The sequence below is a fragment of the Terrapene carolina genome, unplaced genomic scaffold (genome assembly GCF_002925995.2).
Source record: "Terrapene carolina triunguis isolate 2854851 unplaced genomic scaffold, T_m_triunguis-2.0 Scaffold173, whole genome shotgun sequence".
In the NCBI taxonomy this organism is placed as follows: Eukaryota; Metazoa; Chordata; order Testudines; family Emydidae; genus Terrapene; species Terrapene triunguis.
In genome coordinates this window covers 1522735-1537394 of record NW_020664524.1, presented here as the reverse complement: position 1 = coordinate 1537394, position 14660 = coordinate 1522735, and the positions used below count along the sequence as shown (strand labels likewise).

Here is a 14660-nt window from a genome sequence, read left to right as displayed (position 1 = left end):
GCTCCCAGCCTTTTTATACAGGCCAGCTGGGGCCTGATGGGGCTGTTTTAAACCTCTCAGGCAGGAGTGGGGTAACCACCCTGCTACAGCTATCTAAAGACTAGATGCTCTCCCTATGCATTTCAAGAGAGCTCGGCTCCCCATTAAGCACCTAAATGAAGTGGTCTGATTTTTCAGAAGTGCTCTGCACCCAGCAGCAGCTTTTCTTCTTCTTCTGTTGAACACTTGGCCCTTATGCTCCTTTCCTCCCATTCATTGTCACCTGCCATATATCTTCCCTCTTCATTAGCTGATATAAATTTGCTTTCTGCTATGCAAGAGTGACCCTGGGACCTCTTGATGCCAGCCAGCAGAGGGCTCAGGGGGTGTACCGGGAATTGCAGGGATCCCCTGCATTTGATATATGCACAACAGTTCCCCAAAGGGTGGCATGTGAGGTCTCTACCAAGAGCTGGTAGCCCATTGGTCATCATAATCATTGCAAAATGTACATACAGATAATATTTAAGGAGCTGGGTCCATACGGAAAGTTATGTTCTTAAGGCAGGTAACCAGCAGGTGACACACCTCAGGAATGTTCCTTTGAGGCAGGAGGTAACAGATATTTATCTCCCAGTCTGGTCATTGTCTAGTGGGTATTGTCCGCCTCACAATGCGTGTCTCTTTGTATACTGAGCCCCGAGAACAATCAGGAGATTTCGATATTGATGAGAGGGGAAAGCCACAATCTGGGGGATCCCAGTTATGAGTAAGGATAACGGATAGTTCTGGAGTATTTGGGAGTGCAGTGACATACGCTGGATCTTTCACCAAGGAGGCACACATGAATGGAAGATCACAGCCAAATCTGGCTGTACAATGCAGTAAGGGCTTTGGTATGAGCATTACTCTATAAGACAGAAATGTATCTAGTTAAGTAAGTCTAAGTTCTAGAATGCATGTTACGTATAAAGTAAAATCATAACCATTTGTTTCCAGTACTTCTACTTGCTATCACTTGAATCCTGATATGTGTATCGTGAAAACAAGTAAAAGTGTATTTAACAAAGTATCTAAGAAGTGTGTGTTAAGCGGAGATGTGATGTAAGCCTTCGGCAGTGGAACTGGTAAGCTCAGGTGTACTGTTCCTTTGGAATCAGCCGATTTGTGAGTACTGTGCATGTGCAGTGAAACGGGCTGGACGTTCCACAGAGACACTCAGAGGGCTCAGAGTTGGAATGAGCCAATCGCTACTCTATAGAGAGGCAGAAAGGCCTGTGCAGGCCTAGAGGAGAGCACTTGTGTTGCTTGTGGCCAATGGAGTTAGGGAGCTGAACCCCAGCGGGCCCAGACAAGGCTTCCTCATATTAAGGGCAGGTGGTAGCCAGGTGCCGCACAGTCCTGGATATCCCTGGAAAGTGTGTCAGCTGGTGTTTTTCTGTAACTGTAGGGGTGATGTCAGCACAAGAGCAGCAGCATCACTAGTTTAGGGCCTTTCCGCACGTGAAGCTGTATGTTCTAGGCATTCTCATGAAATGTCTGGACAGTTACAAAGGAACTCCCCACAGTATACTCCACTCTACTGCTATTTTGATTTCTTCTACAGTCAGGCAAGCAAACTATAGCAAAGCTATAAAAGAAGTGTGAATAGCCTTTGTTCATCCTAAAATCAAAGCTTCTTTTGACCACTAATAAACATTTGGTCCTAACAAACCCCCATCACAAGTCATTTTAATTTTATTTAGGTTTAATATTCCCCATGTTGTTTTAATATAAAAATAGATTTTAATTAGGATGAAGAGCCATACATAAAAATACAGAAGAAGCCCTTCCCCACAGCTCTACCAAGCTGTCCATGCAAGCACAGAAAACAAGAGTTCTTCTTCAAATGCTTGCTCATGTCCATTCTATTGTAGGCGTGTGCACTCGCCACATTCACCGGTGCCGTAAGTTTATACCCTCAGTGGTATCCATAGGGGACCGGCTCTGGCGCCCTCTGGAGTGGCGCGCATATGCACTGGTATAAGGGTGGCTGCCGGCCCCCTCTCGCCCGCTCAGTTCCTTCTTAGTGTTGGTTCTGGAATGTTCCTCTTGCTGTAGCAAGTAGTTCTCATTCAGTGGTTGTTTAAACTTTTTCTTTTGTAAATAGTTGTAATTAGCAATAGTTAACAGTTCCTAATAGTTTTAGTATACTCTAGAGCAGTGGTTCTTAACCTTTACTGCAGCCTGCACCCCTTTGGTTCTCAAAATATATTCTCGCACCCCGGATCAAAAATCGTTGAAGTAGGTCAGTTCTTTAAACCTAGATTTGTATATTACAGTAATCATTAAAAAATGTATAATGTTAATAAATACATAGGTTTGATGAACAAAGTAGTTGTGTTGTAGTTACGTGCCTGTACTTAATTTGTGTTTTCGATGATTTACGTTCTTAAAAAAACTGGCATGTCTCGCACCCCCAGAAAGGGCATCTCACACCCGCTGGGGGTGCATGCACCCAGGTTAAGAACCACTGCTCTAGCGATATTGTCCCCTGACAGACTTAGCCCAGGGATGGGGGAATTTTGCGTGAAAAAAATTAAAATTCTGCATATTTTATTTGTCAAAATAATGCAATATAATCAAGCCAGTTTAAATTATTTTAGTAATTTATTTAAACTACAGTACAGAAAAAAGTCATTAACTATTCAGCACTTCCTAAACACATGAGAGTTAAGTTACAAATACTTGATAACCAATACCCTGCATTCCACTTATAATCCTGGCTAGCTACTTTTGAAAGTGCCTGGTTCGGACAGTCCTGACATTTTATTTACCGCTTGATAAACATTTTATTTTTCCTCAAAGTCTTTTTTTTAAATGGGTAGTAAGTAAAATAGATCCTGAATTGTAATCTACCCCATTGTGCCACTCTGGCACAGGAAAAAAGCGAGAGAGCACATAGATCTTCCTAGCTGAGGATTCCCTTACTGTCATTGCCAGAGTGGTGTAAAGGAGCCTTATTGTAATGTAAAGGATCCTTAAAAGTTTTACACCTGTTTTATGCTCCTGGGGGAATTCACTACAGATGGGACCAATTAACTAACAACAATAGGAATAACTATGCAGGCAGGCTGCTACATTTTCTGCTCTGCCTGAGGGGACAGAGCCTGCCTCATACCTACCTCCAAACAACCCAAAGCCCTATCCCTCCACACCAGACTGAGCAAGAGTGTCTCTTGCTTGCACACATGCCTACCCAGGCCCGCCCTCCCTTGCAGTGACTGACACACATGCATGCCCAACCCCCGTTCCCCCCGCGCTCATTTACGTCTCTGTCAGCTGCTATGGGCGCTCGAACCAACACGCCTGGGCTTTCGGGAAGGGGCGTTTGTTCCTTGCAGATTTCTTTACTTCCCCATTTTTCTGTGGGGAAGCAAAGAAATCTGCAGGAGACACGAATTCTGCATGTGCGCAGTGGTGCAGACTTGTCCCAGGAGTAATATATTTTCTCTAAATAAACTGAGGTGCTAAGGCCACAATTCAGTAAGGTAATTGAACATATGAATGGTCCCATTGACTTCAGTAAGACTAACGACATGCTTAAAGTTAGGCATGTCCTTAATTATCTGGCTGAATAAGTACCTAACTGAATTTTTGAATTAATAAGTGTATACCATTAGATTAGAAGACATTACGTGACCTGAAGAGTGCAAAGCTTTTGAGATTGAATTCCAAGCACTATAGATTGCATTAAGATTCTGAGCAACACTTCATTTGGAGACATTGTAACGTGGGATGAATTTCAGTTGATTTTCCAGTAGAACTGATGTTTCTTAAAGAAAATTGAACTCAAACTCCACAATATTGTGTGAGTTATGTGCTGGCTGATTCATGTTATTTTCTTATTTATGCTTTTGAAGTATAGGTCTCTTAAATTTAGGCAGCATTTTTTTTTTAGATGACAGTAAAAAAAACAAATCTTATTGGTCCTGACTGAGCTTTCAATATGCCTTGTCGAAAATTGAAACTCTTCATAACTCTGAGACATTCAGAAATGACATATGTAAATACCTAGAATTTCAGATCATTCTGTGCTGCTGGCAGGGTGTTTTTAATTCACTTAACTCTGAGTTACATAACACCTAGTGAAATGTATACAGATATTTTCATGTACCACACATATGAATGACAGGTGAAATGGGATACCAATGTTTAAAAAGTCCTTGGAGTTTTGATAAAGATTTCTGTATAGGATTAGTATAAAAAAATAAAAAGGAATATTGTAGAACAAAGTCTAAACTTTTAGTTGTAGAATGGTAAGGGTTTAAACAACTTCTCACTATTTTGAAACTTATCTCAATATGAGGAGGGGATGAAGAACACCATGTAATACATTTGTCTGGGAAGTTCCAGTGTGTTTTCTTTGGATGGTCATATCTTCCTTTGGAGATGTTTTGTTTAAGCATGTGGTTCCTTATTTTCATTCACATTGAAATTCTTGTTACAGGGAAGGATTCTTATTAGTATATTCAGACCTGTAGCATCATTTGTAATATTAGCTAATCTGATACCCTGGTTTTTTCCTCCATTTTTAAGGTGTTTCATACTTAGACACTTTGTTCATTATATACCTTTAAAATACAGTGATGTGTCTATTCCCAACACAAAACATAATTCACACAAATACCATACAGAAATAAATAATATGAATGAAATCCTCATTTTAATGTAATATATATTGTCATATTTTTCTTTGTCAGAAGACAGATGCTTTAACCAACTGTAGAATATGCCTATATTGCATGCATATGTAGATACTCCATATATATGCACAATATACATAACCACATCTATATGAAACATTGCTTTGCTTTATTTTTAAATTATAGACCCAAGCATCTAATCAATTAGTTTATTTAAAATGTAAATTTGCTGCAAGTGTAAATTATCTACCATGAGCCTCTGAGTGTTCTCATGTCTATTGTCTACTTTTAAACTAAGATTAGGTCCTTCCCTTTAAAGCAGAGCTTTTTTTTTTTTTTTTTTTTTAATGAACTAACATTGAAGAAAGTGCAATTGTTATTTAAATAGCCTCCTCTTCAATTTTGTCCTTCTGGCAAACAACAGATTTATATTCATTCCATTTGCTTTCTTTATGTAAATAGCATATAACATGATTTTGCCCTTCACTAATGGATTTCAAATTGAATTTTAAACATCATCTTCATGAGTCTGACACTTTTTAAAAGTACCTCCTTTATCTTTTTTAAAGCAAATTTAGGTAGACTTTTTTTTCTGTCCATGGTATATTCATGAAACGCTCCTTTTCTAAAGTTTCATCAGAGAACAGTTTTGATGAGAACTTTTAAGCAAATATTTGATCATGAAGTCGTCAACTTCCAGTTTGTGTGCTCTCCACAATTAAAACATTCTGTATTGGCCTTCTACGCACTCTAGCGGGAAATAAAGCTGTAGCCAGACTTTGTTAAACAAAATCAGTTTGTAAATCCGACTTCAAGTCTGCTGAAGAAGTTTTACATTGTCTATCCTTGGGCACAAAGAATCAAGTGTATCAGTATTTAGTGGTGAGAGCATAGAACTTTCAGGAGAGCAGAGGAAGGAAAAGATTGGGTAAGTTCACAAATCTAGTAAATGTCAGGAGCCTTGAAGAACTCAAGGAAATATTTCAAATATACTCAAGAGAGCACCAAGTTTACAAAGAAAGATGTCTTCCAGTGGGAATCTTTTCCCTTTCTCATGGCTTCCTTACCTATTGAAAAATATTTATTTGAGACACATAGTGCTGGCAGTTCACTGTTTCTTTTATGATTCCTACTTAGGAGGCTGTGGTGAGGGTTCTGTGCACATCTCCCGATTCTTGCATTTGATGAATATAGCATCTTGGAACATTCCCATGCCTGAAACTTTCATTTAAGGGGATAGTTGAAATGTGTATCACATGATGTAAAGGGGTTCAAATTTTACAAATTTCCTGAGGCCACAAACCTCCTCTTGGCAGTCCTGATGACCTTAAGGTAGTCATACATTTTAAGATAAACTTTCAAAGTATTGGGTGTGTGTTAGTCAGACGACAATCCTTGAACTATGCTTGGAAAATTAAGATAATTATTCTTTTGTTATCCGCTATAGAGGCCCATTGATTCTTTTATTAATTTACAGAATATCCATTGCAAGGCTCTACCTTTGTGATAAGCTTAGTAGTCAGCAGTGGAGTGGTTATAAATATATTACAGGTGAATATCTTACTTTGTATTAGATCTCATGAACTTTACAACAAATCATACTGCAAACCACTATCTCCAGTCCATAGGTAAAACATTGTAACATTAATTTTTATAAAAAGCACTATTAATCCTGATCATCAGTGTTTTAACAGAACTAGTGCAGAAGGCATCTGTTGGTATTTTTTCATTATACTGATAATTCTTTATTCCAATTATTATGTCATATGACTAATTTCCTTTACATTTCTGTGGTATCCTTCATTGAAGATTAGCCAATATAGTTGGCAGAAAACAATGAATAAGATGATATTAAATGGAACTCTGCATGCCGTGCTGACTTTTCTTTTCTTTGTACAGCATCTGAACCCAACCTGAAGTTACGATCCAGATTAAAGCAGAAAGTTGCTGAAAGACGGAGCAGTCCCCTGTTACGCAGGAAAGATGGCCCAGTGGTTACTGCTCTTAAGAAGCGTCCCCTGGATGTCACAGGTATGTTGGGTAAGCAACTGAAAGCCATGCCTCTTGTCGCATTCTATACAAGGCTCCCATCTTAAAACCTGTTTATATATCTGATTAACTCTTTAGTCAGGATCTCTGTACTCCCTTTAGCACCCTTAACTCTTTAGTCCTTGGACATTCATCAGTGAAGGCATTGTTTCCAAGTCCATAGCCTCTGTTTCACAGCTCTAGTTTTTAAGCTTGTGTTAATCAGATATAGGTGCCAGTGTAGTATTTCAAGATGGTAGAATTACAGGTTGTTGGGAAATACCTTTGAGATGTTTCATGCTGTATCTCTACTAATGTCATAGATCCAGTTGCTAAGCATAATTCATAACTGTACCACTCCAACAATAAATGCTTTTGATGCCATGTTCTTTATGGGCCTCATGTGGACCTCCGTTGTTCTTCACCAAACAATTTAAAATTAGGACTGTCAAGCAATTAAAAAAACAATAGAATACCATTTATTTTTAATATTTTTGGATGTTTACTACATTTCAAATATATTAATTTCAATTACAACACAGTGTAAAGTGCTCGCTTTATATTTATTTTTGATAACCAATATTTGCACACTAAACAAAAAAATTGTATTTTTCAATTCACCTCATACAAGTACTGTAGTGCAATCTCTTTATCATAAAAATAGAACTTACAAATGTAGAATTATGTACAAAAAACTGCATTCAAAAATAAAACAATGTAAAACTTTAGAGCCTACAAGTCCACTCAGTCCTACTTCTTGGTCAGCCAATCACTCACACAAAGAAGGTAGGTTACAATTTGCAGGAGATAATGCTTCCTGCTTCTTGTTTACAATGTCACCTGAAAGTGAGAACAGGCATTTGCATGGCACTGTTGTAACCGGCGTCACAAGATATTTACGTGCCAGATGTACTAAAGAGTCATATGTCCCTTCATGCTTCAACCACCATTCCAGAGGACATGCTTCCACGCGGATGATGGGTTCTGCTTGATAACGATCCAGAGCAGTGCGGACCGACGCATGTTCATTTTCATCATCTGAGTCAGATGCCACCAGCAGAAGGTTGATTTTTCTTTTTTGGTGGTTTGGGTTCTGTAGTTTCCGCATCAGAGTGTTGCTCTTTTACGACTTCTAAAAGCATGCTCCACACCTCCTCCCTCGTAGATTTTGGAAGCCACTTCAGATTCTTAAACCTTGGATCGAGTGCTGTACCTATTTTTAGAAATCCCACATCAGTACCATCAGTACATTTTGTCAAATCTGCTGTGAAAGTGTTCTTAAAACCAATATGTGCTGGGTCATCATCTGAGACTGCTATAACATGAAATATATGGCAGAACGCAGGTAAAACAAGCTGCGTTGGTAAAGCAGGTAAAACAAAAGCAGGAGACATACATTTCTCCCCCCAAGGAGTACAGCCACAAATTTAATTGACGCATTTTTTTTTTTAACGGGCATCATCAGCATGGAAGCATGTCCTCTGGCATGGTGGCCGAAACATGAAGGGGCATATGAATGTTTAGCATATCTGGCATGTAAGTACCTTGCAACGCTGGCTACAAAAGTGCCATGTGAACGCCTGTTCTCACTTTCAGGTGACATTGTAAATAAGAAGCAGGCAGCAGTATCTCCCATCAAAGTAAACAAACGTGTTTGTCTTAGCGATTGGCGGAATAAGAAATAGGACTGAGTGGACTTGTAGGCTCTAAAGTTTTACGCTGTTTTATTTTTGAGTGCAGTTATGTAACCAAAAAAAAATCTGCATTTGTAAGTTACAGTTTCATGATAAAGAAATCGCACTTCAGTACTTTTATGAGGTGAATTGAAAAATACTATTTCTTTTGCTTATCATTTTTACAGTGCATATATTTGTAATAAAAATAATATAAAGTGAGCGCTGTACACTTTGTATTCTGTGTTGTAATTGAAATCAATATTGAAAATGTAGAAAAACATCCAAAATATTTAATAAATTTCCATTGGTATTCTATTGCTAGAAGTGTGATTAATCATGATTAATTATTTTGAGTTAATCACGTGAGTTAACCGCGATTAATTGACAGCCCTACTTTAACTGTAAAAACAAGTTATGTATTTTTACCATAGATAATATATACTTATTTCACAACCTCTTGCAAAAAGTAATCCATATGTCTTTTTTGGATAAATTTCATATTAGGAGGTAAACTAGGTAAGGCTCGAGATTATCATAAAGTTTAATATTTAGCACCATCTAGAGAGAGCTGTCTGTAAGTACATTTAGACAACCGCTGTTTTTGCTTTTCTCAGACCTCCCTGGCACTTCAGAGCACAATGTCATAATTTATGCAACTTAAAATTCAGCTCTGCTCTGAAAAGTGACTCTGTAGAGATGGCATCATGGGTTCCATGAGTGTATGTGTGGGTGTGTGATCGCCTTATCAAATGTTCTTGGTTTACAAGGCAGGAGATGCTTTTTCTAACCAGCAGCCCTGAAAACTCCACAACAGAGCTGAGAGGCAAGCTTATTTCTTTCCTTCTCATGTTACTGCCTGTTACAAAGGTTCTGCAGGCTAAGTTAGGGCCTTTGTAACACTTGTGCAACCTCATTGTTTTCACATGGTGCCCTCTGTGACACCTGTGCACACCCATCTTTGCTGGGTGTCTACAGATGTAACTGACTGGAACTAAGTTTAATAAAATAGATTCCTGCTTATGCTCTTAGCTGCGTGGGCTGTTGCTGCACTAATAGGAATGAAAAGCATGAACATTTTATTTTGGTCATTACAGTCAGCGGGTCAGACTCTAGGTAAATACAGAGTACGTGTGTTGAGTTGAAAATGCCATTTTTACAACCACTTTTCAGGGGAAAATTGTACTTTTAATCCATCAAGAATACCCCTGGATGAAATTAAGGCTTGAATGTATCACAAAGATAAATTGATTGCCACGTTTTTCTTTTGTTTAGGTAATACACATGGAATCCAATAAATCATGACCTGTTAGTTACAGAAGTGCATGTATTTTCTGTCCAACCAAAATGTTCTTTTTACAATGTCTAGGTTTTCATTAAGCGCCACAGGTACCCATTGTGGAGAAAGTTGAAGGGTAGTAGTGAAACTTCAGGTTAATTGGGTTTTCTTCACTCAAAATACTGCTGCTTAGTGCTCACTTAATTGGACAGAGGAAGACCAACCCTGGCAGCAGGAGGCAAGGCACAAGAAAGAGTAATGAGGCTGTTTTTACACAGAGTCGCCTTTTTCCCCAAAAAATTACGTTCTAAAGGTATGAAGGCCTGCTTAACATACTGCTTTATTCATGAATGTAATGGGGTGCTACAGAGGTCTCACAACCTCAGAAAGTAATTTTATTTCGAAGCACAAAGTGATGTTGGAAAAAAAAAAAGGATTTTCTGCCTCAGTGCTCTTATTGCTGAGTGTCTGCACTTCCGTAAGCTGGGGTGATGGTCACATGTCTAATTAAGGAGGAACCACATCCTTGATCAGCATTTTAAAAAGAAATATTTGGTTAATTTCTTCTCATGCTCTTCTACAGTACTTTGAAAGAGCTTTTCTCCATTTCCAGTGTCATCAGTGAACTAAATGAGCATGCATCTTGGTAATGTCATCGATCTCATATCTTTGCAGTAGAATAGAAGAAAATGCATTGCTATTTTGGGCAAGTCCATGGATGAAAAGAATTTCCTTTTGCTTGTAGGTTAACTTCATATAGGAAGGAATAGTGCTGAGTACTAACTTGCTTACAATGTCAGGAATAAGGATTTGGGCAGGGGAAAAAGGTTCTCCCATTTGTTCAGAACGTTCAGTAAGCATGCTCATACATGTATGCATGCTCAAATAAGTCCTGTTGTTGGTTTCTCATTCTTTACAAGTGTATTGGGAAGCATGACTTGAGAATTCATAGCATTGTTTGGAATGTGTGGAGAAGATAGATGCTGAAGCTCAGAGACGGTTCCATAGTTTCATGGCTGGGACATGTGGTAGCAATGGATGTCGATTCACTAGAGCCTATAGAGCAGGGGTAGGGAACCTATGGCGCGTGTGCCAAAGGCGGCACGTGAGCTGATTTTCAGTGGCACTCACACTGCCTGGATCCTAGCCACTGGTCTGGTGGGCTCTGCATTTTAATTTAATTTTAAATGAAGCTTCTTAAACATTTTAAAAACCTTATTTACTTTACATACAACAATAGTTTAGTTATATATTATAGACTCATAGAAAGAGACCTTCTAAAAAAGTTAAAATGTATTACTGGCACGCAAAACCTTAAATCAGAGTGAATAAATGAAGACTCGGCACACCACTTCTGAAAGGTTGCTGACCCCTGCTATAGAGTCACATAGGTAAAATGCATAGTGCTTGGAATAATCAGATTAGTAGCAGATTTATAGAAAGAAGATACCTTTGAATATGCGACGTGTAATCATTACTAGGTGGGCAGTCAATTTTAGATTGTTACTTAATCCTTAAATTTCTCTTGATTATAGAGGACCGTAAAATCTACTTATTTACTCTACTTCTACCATAATATGTGCTGAATTACTCCACTAACCAGGTTAAGGGGGTTTCAGCAATTAAATAACTAAAACAAAAATTGTATCGTGTCCCCAAAGTCATACCAGTTGGCTCCATGTCCACTGAGACATCCCAGTGAAATGTCCCAGATTGCTTCAGGCTGTTATATCACAGCTACCAGAAAATTATATTGGGGTCAGCCAAATCCTATTTTCTCATATTTTGAATGTCTGTCAAAAGATTGCAGTGATTTCTGCTTTCTAAGTAGTCTTGGAAGACTTATATTGCTATTGGTAAATGTTGGTAAACATTGATTTCACTGTGCAACCACAGACTGACCAAAAAATATTTCCAGTGCTGACAGTCAAAATTTACAGATAGGCAAAGTAAGAAAAATGCTGCTGGAGAACTTTAGAGTTTGATTTTAAGGATATTTAATTTGTATAGTTTGACAATTTTAACAGTTATAAAGCTTTAACTTTTTGAATCTCAATGGCTGCTCTCATTTAATTATAGTCTACTTCCTTTCCCCCTGCCCAGATAATTACCTGTGAAAATTTACATGGATAAAAACGCTTAAAAATGACATCTATATTATGTGTCAAAATTATTTTTAAAAAATGGAATTCTGCCAAGCATACTTCTGAGATAATAAAAAGAGAAACACTGAAAACTGTGCTATATGCAAAATAAGAGAGGCTCCTATGGGCCAACTCCATGCTCCAGAAGAATTTCTGGTAGCCGTGAAATCAGTTAATCTGCAATGCTGCACTGGAGCTGGGAAATGCAGCTTTCTAGTCTGTTAAAAATATTTTGGGTTCAGTCGCATGTCCCACTTGCCCTGGTTAGTGGGGTGTTAAGAACATAGCGGTAACATACGTGAAGTTGTGGCATTTTGTTGTTCATATAATAAGGGTGTATAGCAATAGAATTATAAAGTGAAGTTTTACTTTAAGTACAAAATCCTCGTGGTTGTGTTTTGATAAGTTGTACATGCTCCACACTGGACCAGTGCAGGGAGGGGTCAATGGACTGCCCTGGAGACAGGGACTTGTATCTGTCCTATCCTGCCATGCCTGTCAGAAGTAACAAGTTGTGGGTAATTAGGAAGGAGTAATCATATAAAGTGCGTGAAAAAGGCCTCAAAGGCAGTTGCGCTGACCAAGGGAACACCCATCCCTAGAGGCTTATAGTGCTAGACATGTAGGCCTGGCACAAGCTCTGCAAGTGAGACAGTGGAAAGGGAAAGCTCAATCAGTACTTAGTGATTGGCCAAAACAGACTAGGATTCCCTAGGGACAAACTCTGTGTGGGTTTTTGTTACCTCTGAGAGACTTTGACCACTATGTACATGGAGGACTTCCAGTGTAATATCTGGGAACTTTGCACGTTTTCATGAAGATAGAGCAGGGGTCAGCAACCTTTCAGAAGTGCTGGGCCGAGTCTTCATTTATTCACTCTGATTTAAGGTTTTGTGTGCCAGTGATACATTTTAATGTTTTTAGAAGGTCTCTTTCTAGAAGTCTATAATATATAATTAAACTATTGTTGTATGTGAAGTAAATAAGGTTTTTAAAATGTTTAAGAAGCTTCATTTAAAATTAAATTAAAATACAGAGCCCCCCGGACCAGTGGCCAGGACCCCGGCAGTGTGAGTGCCACTGAAAATCAGCTCGCTTGCCGCCTTCGGCATGTGTGCCATAGGTTGCCTACCCCTGAGATGGAGAGTTGTCCAGCTAGTGCTGCAGGACAATAAGTGTAAAGCGACTGATGTCTGGAGATACTCAAAACAACTCTTATGAGGTTGCCTTTTATTTTCTCAATTATCCTCCCATTTTTCTGTCCTGATTTGAAGGCAGCACATGGAGACATCTACCAGTAATCCAGGGGCAAAAAAATGTATACTTGAAAGTCAGACTTCACCTTCTGTGTTCATTGCTTCCTCACTTGGAAGCCTGGAGACCTGCTCACACTCTTCTGATTCCAGTCCTTTCCTAGTGCTTCCATGTTGGGAATCGAAAGAAACTAGTACTTGGATTGGAGACTTCCAAGGAAAACACAGGTGCTGTGGGAAGTGGTATTAATTATCTAATTAGTACTGTTTCCTCTAATTCAATATTGGACCAGCGCTCCAGATTGGTGTTAGGGTCCTGTGTGCTGCTGAAGCTACAATTCTGTAGATGACAACACCTCAGAGAAATAACTGTTTCTCATAGAATGCTGAGGACACTATCAGCTCTTAACAAATAACCCCTTACGTTCATTGGGGCACTTTTTGTAAAAGTAAATGTTGGTGCTGGTGTGAAATACCTTCATTACTGACCCTTGACAGCTATCTTTCCATTTAAAACGTGAATAAATTCAGATATACAAGAAGAGTGCATGGGAAAATGTCAAAGCTCAGAAAGTTACTTAATTGTGCAAGACCGAGAGCATGATTAAGATAAAAGGCTAAAGTGGATTGGAGGAGGCACTTCATAAAACTGTAATAGAACAGTTTGACATAGACTGACTTGGCTTGCTCATGCTTTCTAAATTGTTTATTGTGTGTTTAATCATATTTAAAGTTCCAGACACAATATACAAAAAAAGGTTGCAGAGAAAAGATGTAAGTAAGTAAGTATTTGGACTCGCTGTTTGAAAGTACATCTTTGTTGATATAGTCTCAATATAGAAATGTTTTATTACATCTTCAGGGTTTTTGTTTTCCCTGATAGATCTCTCCCAATAGCATTGCAGAGATCATTTATGCTGTTTCTAATAGTTGTTTTTGAATGTGTTTTAGACTCTGCATGCAACAGTGCTCCTGGATCTGGTCCCAGTTCTCCAAACAACAGCTCTAATAACATAAGTGCTGAGAATGGAATTACAGGATCAGTCACAAGTATTCAAGCAGAGGTACAGAACTGCTCTTTACCTTGGGCTTAACACTTGTGCTTCCAATGAACTTGTGGAAGCTTTTAAATATGCAGGGAAAGCTTAACCTTGATTAGGATGGCTACTCTCCTAACCAGTGAAGATTTGAATGTGTTGTGCACATAACATGCTTAGTCTGAGTTTGCTCCTAAATATCTGTGCTTGGGGTGACTGGCAGTAGCCATAATAAGGATTGATAAATTAAAAAAAAGGAAAGGAATGTTGGGGGGAAATCTTGAAGAGGGTTCCGTTCTCAAATATAGGTTGCCAACTCTCTTGAGTATTTTAAGATGTTGGATATTTATTTTCATGCTTTATAATGTGGGATAACTTCACTTTATACAGGGGATTAACACAAGCATTGTTCAATTACAGGGATGGAGGAATATAATATTACCTGGTTTAAGTTCCTTCTCCCCTGCTCAGTACTCAAAGGCTTCCTGTGGTGTGTTGACGTTTGCCACCAAATTTTAGCATCCTCCCACCTTTATGCAGTTTAAATCTTAGCTTTTGTTAACCTTTGTTTTTGTTTCCATA

General features: G+C 38.6%; 1 protein-coding gene across 2 annotated transcripts in view; it reads left to right on the top strand.

Moving 5' to 3' along the window:
• HDAC4 (histone deacetylase 4) overlaps positions 1-14660 on the top strand; it is a 439152-nt gene that overhangs the window by 320567 nt on the left and 103925 nt on the right. For both annotated transcript variants that reach the window (XM_024194087.3, XM_024194086.3), the window contains exons 8-9: positions 6564-6695; positions 13993-14105. In XM_024194087.3, the coding sequence (XP_024049855.1) occupies positions 6564-6695; positions 13993-14105 (245 nt within the window). The remainder of the gene's footprint in view (positions 1-6563; positions 6696-13992; positions 14106-14660) is intronic.